This window comes from Ranitomeya variabilis, chromosome 3 (assembly GCF_051348905.1).
Source record: "Ranitomeya variabilis isolate aRanVar5 chromosome 3, aRanVar5.hap1, whole genome shotgun sequence".
Taxonomy (NCBI): Eukaryota; Metazoa; Chordata; class Amphibia; order Anura; family Dendrobatidae; genus Ranitomeya; species Ranitomeya variabilis.
In genome coordinates this window covers 7,436,556-7,456,192 of record NC_135234.1, presented here as the reverse complement: position 1 = coordinate 7,456,192, position 19,637 = coordinate 7,436,556, and the positions used below count along the sequence as shown (strand labels likewise).

The 19,637-nt window shown below is 53.1% G+C and overlaps 1 protein-coding gene across 3 annotated transcripts in view; it reads right to left on the bottom strand.

The window, feature by feature from the left end:
• Positions 1-4,564: 4,564 nt before the first annotated feature.
• The window catches only part of TTF2 (transcription termination factor 2), a 42,719-nt gene continuing 27,646 nt past the window's right edge, over positions 4,565-19,637 (bottom strand). For all 3 annotated transcript variants that reach the window (XM_077293589.1, XM_077293587.1, XM_077293588.1), the window contains 11 exons: positions 19,404-19,591; positions 18,284-18,437; positions 18,104-18,195; positions 17,536-17,618; positions 17,323-17,459; positions 9,288-9,458; positions 7,887-7,933; positions 7,548-7,701; positions 7,372-7,454; positions 6,666-6,740; positions 4,565-5,201 (listed from right to left, as the gene is read on the bottom strand). In XM_077293589.1, coding sequence (XP_077149704.1) covers positions 5,057-5,201; positions 6,666-6,740; positions 7,372-7,454; positions 7,548-7,701; positions 7,887-7,933; positions 9,288-9,458; positions 17,323-17,459; positions 17,536-17,618; positions 18,104-18,195; positions 18,284-18,437; positions 19,404-19,591 — 1,329 coding nt within the window. In that variant the 3' untranslated portion in view covers positions 4,565-5,056. The remainder of the gene's footprint in view (positions 5,202-6,665; positions 6,741-7,371; positions 7,455-7,547; positions 7,702-7,886; positions 7,934-9,287; positions 9,459-17,322; positions 17,460-17,535; positions 17,619-18,103; positions 18,196-18,283; positions 18,438-19,403; positions 19,592-19,637) is intronic.

The following is a 19,637-nucleotide window of genomic DNA, read 5'->3' as shown; positions in this document are numbered from 1 at the left end:
ATATACACAGACTCCATTTTGGAAAGCAAGGGGATGAATGAATAATGACCAAAATGGAATCAGGATAGATAAATGGCTCCGGCTCTCACAATTCCCTTCTTTGTGGCAGACTCCCCCAGATACGTTCTCCTCCCCTAATAGAAGAAGCCGGTCTTCCTACACCGCTTCACCGGATGGGTCTGCCTGTCACACCATCACATGGACACACACACCCAAACTAAACGGGTGCCATCGTTCACTAACACTGGGTGCAATCCACTACAGGTCTCGTCTCTGTGGCCTTGTCTATAGCTTTCAAAACAATGCCCCGAACACAGGGTACAAGGCAGCAACCAAGTATTGTAATGGCCACCAGAACTATCAGCAAAGTCCATGCCAACTTGCTAAGAAGGGAGCCCCATTTACCAAACGTGTTTTCTTACCACATACTGAAGGGGTTGCCAACACCTGAGTTTTCAGCTAATTCGCTGGACAGGGCATCGATCCCTCTCAGGGCTTCACTTATGCCACCATCCGGAGCAGTGATGTTAGGAATTAAGGAAACACGATGTCCTCACCTTCTTACATACCTCTGCCCTCTGCCATAATCAGGTCAAGGCAGAGTCTATACTGAGAGGTCGAGGTGGTGCCCAGCTGTCCAGCTATCCCCCGGATGCATCCCTACTAGAATTATCTCATCCAGTCCACGTTTTTATTCTCTGTAACGATGGGGAATAATGATTCTTAACGATGGGGAATAATGATTCTTATCCCACTGATACTGGATCTCTGGGTTTGAACCCCAATAGCGTCAATGTACACGTGAGGGTGGAAAGGAGTAGGAATGCCGGTGTCACGCTCGTGTCTCTGGTTTCCCGTTTCATATCCGTGGAGCTTGTCTGTATTTGGAGTCACAATCTGGAATGATATCAGGAGTTTAACGATAGCACATGTACCCTCCCGTCCCACTGGCAACACTGGATAAGTCACCATTTCCACACATCCACCATAAGTCAGCCCTAGCCACTGTCTGATTCTGGAGGACATGGACTCGTACCAAGTTAGTGGTGGGACTCCAGTGTGAGGAACCTAAGGTCAATGGACCCGTTAAACTCTGGAAACCCGTGTAATTCCCGGGATAGGGGCTGACTCCATTGGCCTTTACATGTTTAGGTTTTATAGCGGGATACAGCTGTCGGAGCAGATTACACTATTGTCTCCTTCTGTAGTAGGCAGGAGAAAGCAATGGGGCTTGTCTGGTCGGTTATAGGGAAGGACACCAGCCGGGCACAGACTATACAATCACTGTTGTTCATGGCGAGTGCAGTGTATTTTACCCATTTAAACCAATAATTGATGCCGTCTCCACTGTTAGTTTACCCTCAGGTTAGGGGCACGAGAGCTGAATCTTTAGAAGTATTAGGTTGTGGGGTCTTGGTTTTATTTGGAATAGGTTGGTCCCCGATAGCCTTAAGATAAGTGTCCTAACCCAGGATGTCGCTCACTTGCTGATGTGTTTGGGGTTGTGAGAGCAGGATTTATATTTCACCTATCCTGAATTCATCTTAGTTTCTCTCTACATGTGTTTCTTTCCTTCCAAGATGGAGTCCATGATCAGATAAGGGGGCTCAGGAATGAATTTGTGTAACACTTAGAAAAAAACATAGGAAAGTGAGAGAAACTAAACTTAGAGGGGGCAGTGCGACCCGTAGACCACAAGCTGGGTGAGAGGGTTAACCCTAGCGCCAGCACATAGCGAAAAGATGAGCCAATGATATTGTCACCATGCATGAATACTAATAACCTATATAAAGACTGACCGGAAGATGTAATAACGAGAGATCTGCTTTGATTTTTCATGTATCGGTGTGTCCATTCCGGACACGTATTTGAATTGTACAATTTAATTTGGAGCAGACAACGTCTCACATAATGTGGCAAGGACATGGTCATGGACAGCATTTCTTCTTCAGCATAAGACAACATGGCGTCTACCAGTATTGTTATATATTCACACTGGTCCATGGCCCCTGGTCTGTGATAAATGGGCCCAACTCCATAGTATGAGGACATCCGCAGACCGTTCTGCTCGCACCTCCATGTTTGCATTTATGGGTGGTCTCACAAACGCTCTGTGGCCTTCACACCCAATAAGAACAATCTGTCATCTGTCCATAGAACATTCCTTCTCTTCAGGTCAGTCTGTTCTTTGGCTCACCACGTCTCTCTCTCAGGAATGGTACGTTATGAGGGCTTCCTGCAGATAGGTCGGCTTTTCGTAGGCGTCCTCTGATGGCTGCAGGACTGACGATCTTCTCTGATCTCCCTGGAGCCGATCTCTGGAGGTTTAGCTCCCATTCTTGTGATTCTATGCGGCTGGTAGGATTTCTTTTTCTACTTTGTTTCTGGTTTTGTTTGCCATTTTAAAGCATTGGAAATCTTTTCAGCTGAGCAGCCAATTATTTTATTCTTTATACACTGCTCCAAAAAATTAAAGGGAACACTTAAACAACAGAATCTAACTCCAAGTAAATCCAACTTCTGTGAAATCAAACTGTCCACTTAGGAAGCAACACTGTTTGACAATCAATTTCACCTGGTGTTGTGCAAATGGAATGGACAACAGATGGAAATTATTGCCAATTATCAAAACACCCTCAATAAAGGAGTGGTTCTGCAGGTGGGGACCACAGACCACATCTCAGTACCAATGCTTTCTGGCTGATGTTTTGCTCACTTTTGAATGTTGGTTGTGCTTTCACACTCATGGTAGCATGAGACGGACTCTACAGCCCACACAAGTAGCTCAGGTAGTGCAGCTCATCCAGGATGGCACATCAATGCGAGCTGTGGCAAGGTTTGCTGTGTCTGTCAGCGTAGTGTCCAGAGGCTGGAGGCACTACCAGGAGACAGGCCAGTACACCAGGAGACGTGGAGGGGGCCGTAGGAGGGCAACAACCCAGCAGCAGGACCACTACCTCCGCCTTTGTGCAGGAGGAACAGAAGGAGCACTGCCAGAGCCCTGCAAAATGACCTGCAGCAGGCCACAAATGTGCATGTGTCTGCACAAACGGTTAGAAACCGACTCCATGAGGATGGCCTGATGGCCCGACATCCACAGATGGGGGTTGTGCTCACAGCCCAACACCGTGCAGGACACTTGGCATTTGCCACAGAACACCAGGATTGGCAAATTCGCCACTGGTGCCCTGTGCTCTTCACAGATGAAAGCAGGTTCACACTGAGCACATGTGACAGACGTGGCAGAGTCTGGAGACGCCGTGGAGAGCGATCTGCTGCCTGCAACATCCTTCAGCATGACCGGTTTGGCAGTGGGTCAGTAATGGTGTGGGGTGGCATTTCTTTGGAGGGCCGCACAGCCCTCCATGTGCTCGCCAGAGGTAGCCTGACTGCCATTAGGTACCGAGATGAGATCCTCAGACCCCTTGTGAGACCATATGCTGGTGCGGTTGGCCCCGGGTTCCTCCTAATGCAGGACAATGCCAGACCTCATGTGGCTGGAGTGTGTCAGCAGTTCCTGCAAGATGAAGGCATTGAAGCTATGGACTGGCCCGTTCCCCAGACCTGAATCTGATTGAGCACATCTTGGACATCATGTCTCGCACCATCCACCAACGTCACCTTGCACCACAGACTGTCCAGGAGTTGGCGGATGCTTTAGTCCAGGACTGGGAGGAGATCCCTCAGGAGACCATCCACCGCCTCATCAGGAGCATGCCCAGGCGTTGTAGGGAGGTCATACAGGCACATCGAGGCCTCACACAGTGCTGAGCATCATTTCCTTGTCTTGAGGCATTTCCACTGAAGTTGGATCAGCCTGTAACTTCATTTTCCACTTTGACTTTGAGCATCATTCCAACTCCAGACCTCCGTGAGATATTAGTTGTGATTTACGTTGATCATTTTTAGGTTTTATTGTTCTCAACACATTCCACTATGTAATGAATAAAGATTTACACCTGGAATATTTCAGTGATATCTAGGATGTGGGATTGTAGTGTTCCCTTTATTTTTTTGAGCAGTGTGTGTTTTCCCCTCTGTACTCAGCTTCTTGATCAAAGTTCTTTCTCCTTCAGTACAATGTCTGGAATGACCCATTTTACTCAGTGAGCAAAGGCTCAAACCAGCGGGTACAAGATCTGTGGCCTCCTCCTTTACATAAGGGCCATAATCAACACCGGATTCTTCGCAGAATGACTGAGCTCACTCATTAACGCCACACTGCTATTAATTAGTACACCCTCCTTTCATTAAGTGAGTCAATTAACCCAAATAGCAGCATGCATGTCATGGCCATTACTCGCCTACACCTAGTCAGGAGTGTTCCCATGTTGTATGATCTTTTGTCCCCAAAACAGTAAGTTACCCCCTTAGTGATGTCAGACGGATAGTATGTTACACACAGCTGTACTTTATGCTTTGATTCTTTATCATGGTCGATCTCTGCACCAGGAGGCCGGACAGAAGCAGAAAGTCCCAGATGAGGGAACCCGGGCAGCCCATGGAAGGAGTATACAGCCGGCAGTCCTGTATACTCAGGGTCACAATGTGGACAGTCGCTCACTACTAGAAAAACGTCAGCACTTTATTACAGGACACACAAAAGACACCACACACTGGACATATAGATATAACGTCTGACCACAGTAACCCGCAGCTGGGGACACGGCCTCCGCATGTACCCGCCAACTGGGGGCACGGCCTCCATATGTACCCGCCAACTGGGGGCACGGCCTCCATATGTACCCGCCAACTGGGGGCATGGCCTCCATATGTACCCACCAACTGGGGGCACGGCCTCCATATGTACCCGCCAACTGGGGGCACGGCCTCCATATGTACCCGCCAACTGGGGGCACGGCCTCCATATGTACCCGCCAACTGGGGGCACGGCCTCCATATGTACCCGCCAACTGGGGGCACGGCCTCCATATGTACCCGCCAACTGGGGGCACGGCCTCCATATGTACCCGCCAACTGGGGGCACGGCCTCCATATGTACCCGCCAACTGGCACAACCCCTGTATGTACCCGCCAACTGGGGGTGGCTGTAACGCTACACCCCGAACAGCAGGCGCAGGTCCATCAGGGTGAGCTTAGTGAATGTGCTGCCGTTTCCAGTCAGAACCTTCTTGGCCAAGTCCTTCTTCTTCTCCTGGAGCTGCAAAATTTTCTCTTCCACCGTCCCCTCACAGACAAACCTGAGGAAGCAAAGAAGCTCTGAATAATAACTCCAGGAATCAGCAAGAATCCGCAGGAGCATGGCGGAATACGAGCGAGTGTCCGCAGAGAGAGGCGCGGCGGAATACAAGCCAGCATCCACAGAGGGATGAAGCGGAATACGAGCCGGCGTCCAGAGAGGGGTACGGCGGAATACGAGCCAACGTCCGCAGAGAGGGGTACGGTGGAATACGAGCCAACGTCCCCAGAGAGGAGTACGGTGGAATACGAGCCGACGTCCGCAGGGAGGAGTACGGCGGAATACAAGCCGACGTCCACAGAGAAGGGTACGGTGGAATACGAGCAGACGTCCCCAGAGAGGGGTACGGTGGAATACGAGCCGACGTCCGCAGGGAGGAGTACGGTGGAATACGAGCCGACATCCGCAGAGAGGGGTACGGTGGAATACGAGCCGACGTCCGCAGAGAGGGGTACGGTGGAATACGAGCCGACGTCCGCAGAGAGGGGTACGGTGGAATACGAGCCAACGTCCCCAGAGAGGAGTACGGTGGAATACGAGCCGACGTCCCCAGAGAGGGGTACGGTGGAATACGAGCCGACGTCCGCAGGGAGGAGTACGGCGGAATACAAGCCGACGTCCACAGAGAAGGGTACGGTGGAATACGAGCAGACGTCCCCAGAGAGGGGTACGGTGGAATACGAGCCGACGTCCGCAGGGAGGAGTACGGTGGAATACGAGCCGACATCCGCAGAGAGGGGTACGGTGGAATACGAGCCGACGTCCGCAGAGAGGGGTACGGTGGAATACGAGCCGACGTCCGCAGAGAGGGGTACGGTGGAATACGAGCCAACGTCCCCAGAGAGGAGTACGGTGGAATACGAGCCGACGTCCCCAGAGAGGGGTACGGTGGAATACGAGCCGACGTCCGCAGGGAGGAGTACGGCGGAATACAAGCCGACGTCCACAGAGAAGGGTACGGTGGAATACGAGCCGACGTCCGCAGAGAGGGGTACGGTGGAATACGAGCCGACATCCGCAGAGAGGGGTACGGTGGAATACGAGCCGACGTCCGCAGAGAGGGGTACGGTGGAATACGAGCCGACGTCCGCAGAGAGGGGTACGGTGGAATACGAGCCGACGTCCGCAGAGAGGGGTACGGTGGAATACGAGCCAACGTCCCCAGAGAGGAGTACGGTGGAATACGAGCCGACGTCCCCAGAGAGGGGTACGGTGGAATACGAGCCGACGTCCGCAGAGAGGGGTACGGGGGAATACGAGCCGACGTCCGCAGAGAGGGGCGCGGCGGAATATGAGCCGACGTCGTAGAACGGATGCGTGGCACGGGACGGAGACGACGCACATGACGTGTGGGCCACTCAGGACATGGGAACATTACTGATCTGTATCCAGAGGTATCAGATGCGCGGCCCCTCAGATACGTCTCATCCTCCAACCCTGGTATGATCACCGGACGCCTCCTCACCTGTGGATCACCACATCCTTGCACTGTCCCACCCGGTAGATTCGGTCACAGGCCTGATCCTCCAGAGCCGGATTCCTGAAATATGAAATGTGGACTCAAGAAAATGCGAACATCTGAAAGGGACCAACAGCTCATGAATTAGGAGGCTCAGGATGAGCAGAATGACAAAGCTACAATAATCAGGGGAGGACGGGAGGCGGGACAGAAAAGGATGGGAGGCGGGGCAGAAGAGGACGGGAGGTGTGGCAGAAGAGGACAGGAGGCGGGGTAGAAGAGGGTGGGAGGCGGGGTAGAAGAGGGCGGGAGGCGGGGTAGAAGAGGGCGGGAGGCGGGGTAGAAGAGGGCGGGAGGCGGGGTAGAAGAGGGCGGGAGGCGGGGTAGAAGAGGGCGGGAGGCGGGGCAGAAGAGGGTGAGAGGCAGGGCAAAAGAGGGCGAGAGGCGAGGCAAAAGAGGGCGGGAGGCGGGGCAGAAGAGGTCGAGAGGCGGGCAGAACTGCTCCAGCAGAACGAGTTAGGAGAACACTTCACTTGACACGATTTATGCCCCAGCGATACTCCAGTCACATCCAGAGCTGCAGTCACAAGACAACACAAACTGCTGCAGTAGCAATAAGTGAGCAGTACTGGGGTCCTGAAGAAGCCCTAAAATAACCAGCACACAGCCGGTGGTGTACAGTGCGCCCGCGCCGGGGGTCCACAGGCCTTACCAGTGCATGTCCATCAAGAAGAGGTGACTTCCTCCGATCAGGTTCAGACCGACTCCTCCGGCGCAGAGCGACACGAGCATAACCTGGGGACACACAGGTCGTTAGTGGGCTACGGCCCCTGACCCCACACATACACCCCGTGGTCACACTGCAGTGCATGCTGGGACTGCTCATACCTGCGGCCCCCGGGGGTTTGTATTGAAATCCTCCACCAGGTCCATGCGCAGTTTCGGATTGATGGAGCCGTCGATTGTGGCGTAAGATGTCCCCAGACGCTTTAGATGGAGGGCCACGATCTTCAGCATGCCGGTCCACTGCGACACAACGACGCTGCAAACAAAACAACTCCCGTCCACAGACAGAAACGGAAGCGGCTACTAGCATGGCCGCCAATACAGCCCTCCGGTACAATCTGCCTGGTCGTGGGACGGCGGACTACAACCCCATCTCTGGACAGATAATAACCCCCCGTCACACGTACAGAGCGTCTATATGGGGCCGGGCTGAGAGCTCACCTCTTCTGGGGGACGATGGTCCTCAACATGGAAATGAGAGCGTCGACCTAGAGAGCAAGAAAGAGTGACAGAAAGTCACGTGACATCACCGTACAATACACGGGGCGTGTGACATCACCGTACAATACACGGGGCGTGTGACATCACCGTACAATACACGGGGCGTGTGACATCACCGTACAATACACGGGGCGTGTGACATCACCGTACAATACACGGGGCGTGTGACATCACAGTACATTACACGGGGTGTGTGACATCACCGTACAATACACGGGGATTGTGACATCACAGTACACTACACGGGGCGTGTGACATCACCGTACAATACACGGGGCATGTGACATCACCATACACTACACGGGGCGTGTGACATCACCGTACACTACACGGGGCGTGTGACATCACCATACACTACACGGGGCGTGTGACATCACCGTACACTACACGGGGCGTGTGACATCACCATACACTACACGGGGCGTGTGACATCACCGTACACTACACGGGGCGTGACATCACCGTACAATACACGGGGCGTGTGACATCACCGTACAATACACGGGGATTGTGACATCACAGTACACTACACGGGGCGTGTGACATCACCGTACAATACACGGGGCGTGTGACATCACCATACACTACACGGGGCGTGTGACATCACCGTACACTACACGGGGCGTGTGACATCACCGTACAATACACGGGGCGTGTGACATCACCGTACACTACACGGGGCGTGACATCACCGCACAAAACACGGGGCGTGTGACATCACCGTACACCACACATGGCGTGTGACATCACCGTACAAAACACAGGGCGTGTGACATCACAGTACAATACACGGGGCGTGTGACATCACAGTACAATACACGGGGCGTGTGACATCACCGTACAATACACAGGGCGTGTGACATCACAGTACATTACACGGGGCGTGTGACATCACCGTACACTACACAGGGCGTGTGACATCACCGTACACTACACAGGGCGTGTGACATCACCGTACACTACACAGGGCGTGTGACATCACCGTACACTACACAGGGCGTGACATCACCGTACAATACACAGGGCGTGTGACATTACCGTACAATACACGGGGCGTGTGACATCACCGTACACTACACAGGGCGTGACATCACCGTACACTACACAGGGCGTGTGACATCACTGTACACTACACGGGGCGTGTGACATCACTGTACACTACACGGGGCGTGTGACATCACTGTACACTACACGGGGCGTGTGACATCACCGTACAATACACAGGGCGTGTGACATCACCGTACACCACATAGGGCGTGTGACATCACCGTACAATACACAGGGCGTGTGACATCACCGTACACTACACACCCTATTACACGTGACGCCCGTTTTTCTCACCTTACTGCTGCCCCTTTCACTTTCAAACTGTTCAGCCTGGAAATTGGTTCCGTTCAGGGAGACGGTGGATTTGGGGTCCGGGCTCTGGAGGTCACACAAGGTCAGGGCGCTGAGCTGCTCCTCCAGGGTCAGGCTTAGCCCCTCATTCTTCAGCTCAAGCTGGTCCAGAGTCTGGGGCAGAAATGAACCCGAAATCATCGTACGGCTGCTCTCCCACTACGCCCCTGCCCTCCGACCACACGGCCGCCCTCCCACCATGACCCCACCCTCTGATCACACGGCCACCCTCCCACCATGACCCCACCCTCCGACTACATGGCCGCCCTCCCACCATGACCCCACCCTCCGACCACACGGCCGCCCTCCCACCATGACCGCACCCTCCGACCACACGGCTGCCCTCCCACCATGACCCCACCCTCCAATCACACGGCTGCCCTCCCACCATGACCCCACCCTCCAATCACACGGCTGTCCTCCCACCATGACCCCACCCTCCGACCACACGGCCGCCCTCCCACCATGACCCCACCCTCTGATCACACGGCCACCCTCCCACCATGACCCCACCCTCCGACTACATGGCCGCCCTCCCACCATAACACCACCCTCCGACCACACGGCTGCCCTCCCACCATAACACCACCCTCCGATCACACGGCCGCCCTCCCACCATGACCGCACCCTCCGATCACACGGCCGCCCTCCCACCATGACCGCACCCTCCGACCACACGGCCGCCCTCCCACTACGCCCCTGCCCTCCGACCACACGGCTGCCCTCCCACTACACCCCTACTGTCCGACCACACGGCTGCCCTCCCACTATGACCCCACCTGTTGTGAATTCCGTTCTTGGGCTCCCTCCTGTGGTCGCGAATGGTACTTTGGTGAGTTCTGTCCTTGGACACCCTCTGGTGGCTTTGAGTGGAACTGCTGATCTTTGAGGTTGGCTTTCTCAGCTGCCCTCGTTTATTGCTGCTGCTGGCTTCCCTATTTAACTCTGCCCAGGTCGTTAGTCCATGCCAGCTGTCAATGTCTCAGTACTGGTTCAGATCTCTCTTGGATTTCTCTGATGATCTGTCTACTCCAGCAGAAGCTAAGTCCTTGCTAGTCCATTTGCTGTTCATTGGTTTTTTGAATATATTTCTCAGTACATGCTATGTTTCTAGTCCAGCTTGCTATTATGATATTTCCTTGCTAGCTGGAAGCTCTGGGGGTGCAGAGCTGCACCTCCACACCGTGAGTCGGTGTGGAGGTCTTTTTGCACACTCTGCGTGGTTTTTGTAGTTTTTAATACTGACCGCATAGTTCCCTTTCCTATCCTCTGTCTATCTAGAGAAGATTCGGCCTCCTTTGCTAAAATCTGTTTCATTCCTGTGTTTGTTACTTCCCTCTTAACTCACAGTCAATATTTGTGGGGGTCTACCTTTACTTTGGGGAATTTCTCTGAGGCAAGGTAGGCTGCTATTTCTATCTTTAGGGGTAGTTAGCTCTTAGGCTGTGAAGAGGCATCTAGGGAGAGTTAGGCACGCTCCACGGCTATTTCTAGTGTGTGTGATAGGATTAGGGATTGCGGTCAGTAGAGTTACCACCTCCTCAGAGCTTGTCCCAGGTTTTCCATTTTAACCATCAGGTCATTTCGGGTGCTCCTAACCACCAGGTCCATAACAGTACAGCTGGCCCACAAAGTGTTAATGCATCTCAAAAGAGGGAAAAGAGAAGTTCTGAGTCAATTTTTTTTTCTTTGCAGCTTGTTTTGTCTTTCTTTTCCCCTTAACCTCTGGGTGGTTCAGGACTCAGGTGTAGATATGGATATTCAAGGTTTGTCCTCTTGTGTGGATCAACTCACTGCTAGGGTACAGAGTATTCAAGATTATGTAGTTCAGAATCTGATGTTAGAGGCTAGAATTCCAATTCCTGATTTGTTTTCTGGGGATAGATCTAAATTTTTGTATTTCAAAAATAATTGCAGACTGTTTCTTGCTCTGAAACCCCGCTCCTCTGGTGACCCCATTCAGCAAGTAAAGATTGTTATTTCTTTGTTGCGTGGTGACCCGCAGGACTGGGCATTCTCCCTTGAGCCAGGAAATCCTGCATTGCTTAATGTAGATGCATTTTTTCTAGCGCTTGGATTGCTTTATGACGAACCTAATTCTGTGGATCAGGCAGAGAAGATCTTGCTGACTCTATGTCAGGGTCAGGATGAAGCAGAAGTATATTGCCAGAAGTTTAGAAAGTGGTCTGTGCTTACACAATGGAATGAGTGTGCCCTGGCAGCAATTTTCAGAAAGGGTCTTTCTGAAGCCCTTAAAGATGTTATGGTGGGGTTCCCCACGCCTGCTGGTCTGAATGAATCAATGTCTTTGGCCATTCAGATTGATCGGCGTTTGCGCGAGCGCAAAGTAGTGCACCATTTGGCGGTGTCCTCTGAACAGAGGCCTGAGCCTATGCAATGTGATAGAACTTTGACCAGAGCTGAATGGCAAGAACACAGACGTCAGAATGGGCTGTGTTTTTACTGTGGTGACTCCTCTCATGCTATCTCTGATTGTCCTAAGCGCACTAAGAGGTTCGCTAGGTCTGTCACCATTAGTACTCTGCAGCCTAAATTTCTCTTATCTGTTACTCTGATTTGCTCATTGTCGTCCTTTTCTGTTATGGCATTTGTGGATTCGGGCGCTGCCCTGAATTTGATGGACTTGGAGTTTGCCAGGCGCTGTGGTTTTTCCTTGGAGCCTTTGCAGAGTCCTATTCCCTTAAGGGGGATTGATGCTACGCCATTGGCCAAGAATAAACCTCAGTACTGGACTCAGCTGACCATGTACATGGCTCCCGCACATCAGGAAAATATTCGCTTTCTGGTGTTGCATAATTTGCATGATGTTGTCGTGTTGGGTTTGCCATGGTTACAGGTTCATAATCCAGTACTGGATTGGAAATCAATGTCTGTGTCTAGTTGGGGTTGTCAAGGGGTACATGGTGATGTTCCTTTGATGTCAATTTCTTCTTCCACTCCTTCTGAAGTCCCTGAGTTTTTGTCGGATTACCAGGATGTATTCGATGAGCCCAAGTCCAGTGCCCTACCCCCTCATAGGGATTGTGATTGCGCTATTAATTTGATTCCTGGTAGTAAGTTCCCTAAGGGCCGACTGTTTAATTTATCTGTGCCAGAACATGCCGCTATGCGGAGTTATGTAAAGGAGTCCTTGGAGAAAGGGCATATTCACCCGTCTTCGTCACCGTTGGGAGCAGGGTTCTTTTTTGTGGCCAAGAAGGATGGCTCTCTGAGACCCTGTATAGATTACCGCCTTCTCAATAAAATCACGGTCAAATTTCAGTACCCTTTGCCTCTGTTGTCTGATTTGTTTGCTCGGATTAAGGGGGCTAGTTGGTTTACCAAGATTGACCTTCGAGGAGCGTATAATCTTGTGCGTATTAAACAGGGCGATGACTGGAAAACAGCATTTAATACGCCCGAGGGCCATTTTGAGTACCTGGTGATGCCATTCGGGCTTTCTAATGCTCCATCTGTGTTTCAGTCCTTTATGCACGACATCTTCCGGAAGTATCTGGATAGGTTCATGATTGTATATTTGGATGATATTTTGGTCTTTTCGGATGATTGGGAGTCCCATGTGAGGCAGGTCAGGATGGTGTTCCAGGTCCTTCGTGCTAATGCGTTGTTTGTGAAGGGGTCTAAATGCCTCTTTGGAGTTCAGAAGGTTTCCTTTTTGGGCTTCATTTTTTCCCCTTCTACTATCGAGATGGACCCTGTTAAAGTTCAGGCCATTTATGATTGGACTCAACCTACATCTGTGAAGAGTCTTCAGAAGTTCCTGGGCTTTGCTAATTTTACCGTCGCTTCATCGCTAATTTTTCTAGTGTGGTTAAGCCTTTGACTGATTTGACGAAGAAAGGCGCTGATGTGGTGAATTGGTCCCCTGCGGCCGTTGAGGCTTTTCAGAAGCTTAAACGTCGTTTTACTTCGGCCCCTGTGTTGCGTCAGCCAGATGTTTTGCTCCCTTTTCAGGTCGAGGTTGATGCTTCTGAGATTGGGGCAGGGGCTGTTTTGTCTCAGAGAAGTTCTGATGGCTCTTTGATGAAGCCGTGTGCTTTCTTTTCTAGAAAGTTTTCGCCTGCTGAGCGTAATTATGATGTCGGCAATCGGGAGTTGTTGGCTATGAAGTGGGCATTCGAGGAGTGGCGACATTGGCTTGAGGGAGCCAAAAATCGCGTGGTGGTCCTGACTGATCACAAGAATCTGACTTACCTCGAGTCCGCCAAGCGGTTGAATCCTAGACAGGCTCGATGGTCACTGTTTTTCTCCCGTTTCGATTTTGTGGTCTCATACCTTCCGGGATCTAAGAATGTGAAGGCTGATGCCCTTTCTAGGAGTTTTTTGCCTGATTCTCCGGGAGTCTCTGAGCCGGCTGGTATTCTCAAAGAGGGGGTGATTCTGTCTGCCATCTCCCCTGATTTGCGGCGGGTGTTGCAGGAGTTTCAGGCTGATAGACCTGACCGCTGTCCAGTGGAGAAACTGTTTGTCCCTGATAGATGGACTAGTACGGTTATTTCTGAGGTTCATTGTTCAGTATTGGCTGGTCATCCTGGGATTTTTGGTACCAGAGATTTGGTTGCTAGGTCCTTTTGGTGGCCTTCCTTGTCACGGGATGTGCGTTCTTTTGTGCAGTCCTGTGGGACTTGTGCTCGGGCCAAACCTTGCTGTTCTCGTGCCAGTGGGTTGCTTTTGCCTTTGCCTGTCCCGAAGAGGCCCTGGACGCATATTTCCATGGATTTTATTTCTGATCTTCTTGTCTCTCAAAGGATGTCTGTCATCTGGGTGGTTTGTGATCGGTTTTCTAAGATGGTCCATTTGGTACCTTGGCCTAAATTGCCTTCCTCCTCTGATTTGGTTCCATTATTTTTTCAGCATGTGGTTCGTTTGCATGGCATTCCGGAGAACATTGTGTCAGACAGAGGTTCCCAGTTTGTTTCTAGGTTTTGGCGGGCCTTTTGTGCTAAGATGGGCATTGATTTGTCTTTTTCTTCAGCGTTCCATCCTCAGACAAATGGCCAAACCGAACGAACCAATCAGACCTTGGAAACCTATCTGAGATGCTTTGTTTCTGCTCATCAGGATGATTGGGTGACCTTCTTGCCATTGGCCGAGTTCGCCCTTAATAATCGGGCTAGTTCTGCTACTTTGGTTTCGCCTTTTTTTTGTAATTCTGGTTTTCATCCTCGTTTTTCTTCAGGGCAGGTTGAGCCTTCTGACTGTCCTGGTGTGGATTCTGTGGTGGACAGGTTGCAACAAATTTGGACTCACGTGGTGGACAATTTGACGTTGTCTCAGGAGAAGGCGCAACGTTTTGCTAACCGTCGTCGCTGTGTTGGTCCCCGACTTCGTGTTGGGGATTTGGTTTGGTTGTCTTCTCGTTATGTTCCTATGAAGGTTTCTTCTCCTAAGTTCAAGCCTCGTTTCATTGGTCCTTATAACATTTCTGAAATTATCAATCCTGTGTCGTTTCGTTTGGCCCTTCCAGCTTCTTTTGCCATCCATAATGTGTTCCATAGGTCGTTGTTGCGGAGATATGTGGCGCCTATGGCTCCTTCCGTTGATCCTCCTGCTCCGGTGTTGGTTGAGGGGGAGTTGGAGTATGTGGTGGAGAAGATTTTAGATTCTCGTATTTCGAGACGGAAGCTTCCGTACCTGGTTAAATGGAAGGGCTATGGTCAGGAGGATAATTCCTGGGCTGTTGCCTCCGATGTCCATGCTGCCGATTTGGTTCGTGCCTTTCATTTGGCTCGTCCTGATCGGCCTGGGGGCTCTGGTAAGGGTTCGGTGACCCCTCCTCAAGGGGGGGGGTACTGTTGTGAATTCCGTTCTCGGGCTCCCTCCTGTGGTCGTGAATGGTACTTTGGTGAGTTCTGTCCTTGGACACCCTCTGGTGGCTTTGAGTGGAACTGCTGATCTTTGAGGTTGGCTTTCTCAGCTGCCCTCGCTTATTGCTTCTGCTGGCTTCCCTATTTAACTCTGCCCAGGTCGTTAGTTCATGCCAGCTGTCAATGTCTCAGTACTGGTTCAGATCTCTCTTGGATTTCTCAGATGACCTGTCTACTCCAGCAGAAGCTAAGTCCTTGCTAGTCCATTTGCTGTTCATTGGTTTTTGAATATATTTCTCAGTACATGCTATGTTTCTAGTCCAGCTTGCTATTATGATATTTCCTTGCTAGCTGGAAGCTCTGGGGGTGCAGAGCTGCACCTCCACACCGTGAGTCGGTGTGGAGGTCTTTTTGCACACTCTGCGTGGTTTTTGTAGTTTTTAATACTGACCGCATAGTTCCCTTTCCTATCCTCTGTCTATCTAGAGAAGATTCGGCCTCCTTTGCTAAAATCTGTTTCATTCCTGTGTTTGTTACTTCCCTCTTAACTCACAGTCAATATTTGTGGGGGGCTACCTTTACTTTGGGGAGTTTCTCTGACGCAAGGTAGGCTGCCATTTCTATCTTTAGGGGTAGTTAGCTCTTAGGCTGTGAAGAGGCGTCTAGGGAGAGTTAGGTACGCTCCACGGCTATTTCTAGTGTGTGTGATAGGATTAGGGATTGCGGTCAGTAGAGTTACCACTTCCTCAGAGCTTGTCCCAGGTTTTCCATTTTAACCATCAGGTCATTTCGGGTGCTCCTAACCACCAGGTCCATAACACCCACCCTCCGATCACACGGCCGCCCTCCCACCATGACCGCACTCTCCGGCCACAAGGCCGCTCTCCCACCATGACCGCACCCTCCAGCCACAAGGCCGCTCTCCCACCATGACCCCACCCTCCGACCACACGGCCGCTCTCCCACCATGACCCCACCCTCCAACCACACGGCCGCCCTCCCTGTTATGATCTGGTAACCTTGGAGCCGCATGAAAGACTTTCTCAGGAGAGGTGGTACCTATACTGACCGCAACCCTAAACTAACACCGCAACTAGAAGTAGCCCTGGGATGTACCTAACGAGTCCTAGACACCTCGACACAGCCGGAGAACTAAATACCCCTATAGATAGAAATGGGAATTCTATCTTGCCTCAGAGCAGTACCCCAAAGGATAGACAGCCCCCCACAAATATTGACTGTGAGTACAAGAGGAAGACACACGCAGGCAGAAAAACAGGATTTAGCAAAAGAGGCACTTCTAACTAAATAGGAAAGGATAGGACAGAATTCTAAGCGGTCAGTATTAAAATCCTAAAAATATCCACAGCAGAAAATACAAATATTCCACATCTAACTAAAGACATAGAAAGTATATCTGCATCTCCTGAGAATCCAGCATGACTGAAAAATCCAAACAAAGTCTAAGCTGGACAAAAACACAATAAATTGCACTGAATTGCAAAGCACACTGCATGTGTGCACAGAGACAAAAAAACCCAGAAACTTATCTTATCTGAATTGGCAGCAGGGCATGAGGAGCCAGAGAGAGATGCAATCCCCTCCAAGTACAATGGACAACTGGCACTGACTCATGGAGCCTGCACACCTAAATACCTAATAGAGCTGCAATGAGCAGAAACACCTGCCCGGATTACAACCCCAAGACAACTGCACTACCACCAACAACCACCGGAGGGAGCCCAAGAGCAGAATTCACAACACCTCCCACCATGACCCCACCCTCCGACCACACGGCCGCCCTCCCACCATGACCCCACCCTCCGACCACACGGCCGCCCTCCCACCATGACCCCACCCTCCGACCACACGGCCACCCTCCCACCATGACCCCCACCCTCCGACCACACGGCCGCCTTCCACTATGTCTCTGCCTTCCGACTACACGGCCACCCTCCCTGTACACGGCCGCCCTCCCACAACACCTTGTCCCCCCTCTACACGGCCACCCTCCCACCATGATCCTGCCCTCCAATCACCCGTCCTTCCACTATGCTACTGCCCGCCGATCACACGGCCGCTGTCGCACCACGACCCTTGCCCTCCGATCATAGGCCCGCCCTCCATGATGGGCCCCGGGGTTCTCTCACGGTCTTCAGCAGGGATAAGTGGCAGCAGCACTGGCGCAGACGCAGCAGAAGTGACAGGATGTGAACGGTGCTGGAACCCTGAGATAGCGGAGGAGGGGCAGAAACATCTCCCTGGGGGGCTCCAAACTCGCGAGCAACTGTAAGAAGGAGGCAGGTAAGAAAGGTGGGGAGGGGCACCCACAAACCAAACAGTGGGGTCTCAGGTGCCGGTACCTCTGTCAAACGGATTATCCGGACCCCTTAGTTCAGCGTGAGATGCCCCCTCGTGTCGCCTCAAGTAATTCTGGAGCGTAGACCTGGGGATGAAAAGCCAGGACATGAGGAGAGGGCAGCGGTCCCCCATCTACCACACCGGCCCCCGCATTCTACCACTAGACCGGCCCCCGCATTCTACCACCAGACCGGCCCTCATCTGCCACCACCACACTGGCCCCCGCCTTCTACCCCTATACTGGCCCACCCCCGCCCACCAGCCCCCGCCTTCTACCACCACACCGGCTTTCTACACTGGATCCCAAGCTTTACCCATCACACTGCCCCTCATTCTACATCACACCCCACTCTTTACCCACGGTACCAGTCCCTCTCCCACCCCGTCACTGTAGACCCTCACCATGCCTCTCACCATATCAGACCCTTACCCCCTGCTCTGGTCGTGCTCCCACCATCTACACCCTAACACCTCGCCCCCCTTGCTCTGCCTTGTACCCGTTATTCCTGCCCCCCTGTACTGCCACCCCCAGCACGGGACCCCAGTGTAGTGTCAGCGTCCCCTCCTCACCGGGACCGGGCGAATATCACATCGTACACGGCCTGCTCCTGGGCGGAGAGTCTCAGCTGATGCAGCTCACTGCTCCTCTGGGGGAGCGCCACCTGCAGGACACGGGGGTCACCGACACACACCACGCTATCCACCCCCACAAGTACCCTCCCCCAGTGTCAGACCCCAGGGGGCAGTTACCAGCGGTCGCCCGGTGTGGTCCAGCTGGTCCTTGGTCCTCCGCAGCAGCAGGCTCTTGGTCAGGATGGTCAGACGCTCTCCACCCTTCCTGCTGCCGTTATCCACCTGAGACTTCCACAGCTTAAACTCATCGAAAGGGGAGCAGCGCAGGAACCTGGGGAGAAGAGACCGCCGCTAATGATCGTGGGGGCAGGAGAGACCGCCGCTAATGATCGTGGGGGCAGGAGAGACCGCCGCTAATGATCGTGGGGGCGGGAGAGACCGCCGCTAATGATCGTGGGGGCAGGAGAGACCGCCGCTAATGATCGTGGGGGCGGGAGAGACCGCCGCTAATGATCGTGGGGGCAGGAGAGACCGCCGCTAATGATCGTGGGGGCGGGAGAGACCGCCGCTAATGATCGTGGGGGCAGGAGAGACCGCCGCTAATGATCGTGGGGGCAGGAGAGACCGCCGCTAATGATCGTGGGGGCAGGAGAGACCGCCGCTAATGATCGTGGGGGCAGGAGAGACGCCGATAATGATCGCGGGGGAGGAAGAGACCGCCGCTGAGGACCGTGGGGGCAGGAGAGACTGCCGCTGAGGAACATGGGAGCGGGAGAGACCGCCGCTAATGATCGTGGGGGCGGGAGAGACCGCCGCTGAGGACCGTGGGGGCAGGAGAGACCACCGCTAATGATCATGGGGCGGGAGAGACCGCCGCTGAGGACCGTGGGGGCAGGAGAGACCGCCGCTGAGGAACATGGGGGTGGGAGAGACCGCCGCTAATGATCGTGGGGGCGGGAGAGACCGCCGCTGAGGAACATGGGGGCGGGAGAGACCGCCGCTAATGATCGTGGGGGCGGGAGAGACCGCCGCTGAGGAACATGGGGGCGGGAGAGACCGCCGCTAATGATCGTGGGGGCGGGAGAGACCGCCGCTGAGGAACATGGGGGCGGGAGAGACCGCCGCTAATGATCGTGGGGGCGGGAGAGACCGCTGCTGAGGAACATGGGGGCGGGAGAGACCGCCGCTGAGGGTTGTGGGGTCCCGGGGACAGGAGATGCTGTTTGTTAGTGCCCCCCGTGTAGCGGAGGACGAGGTCATGTGAGCAGCTGATGGCGGCGCTGTGTGCAGTCCTCACCGCAGCAGGGAGTACAGGTCCAGCAGGTTGTTCTGTATGGGGGTCCCGGTCACTGCCCAGCGGCCCCCGGCCCGCAGCTTACACACAGCGATGGACGTCTGCACCTTCGGGTTCTTAATGTTGTGCGCCTCGTCCAGAATAATGCGGCTCCAGGCCACACGGAGCAGCGGAGAGGAGGCAGCGCGGTCCTGCAACACAAACAGCGGAGTCACCCCGCAGCACGGCATCCTGGGA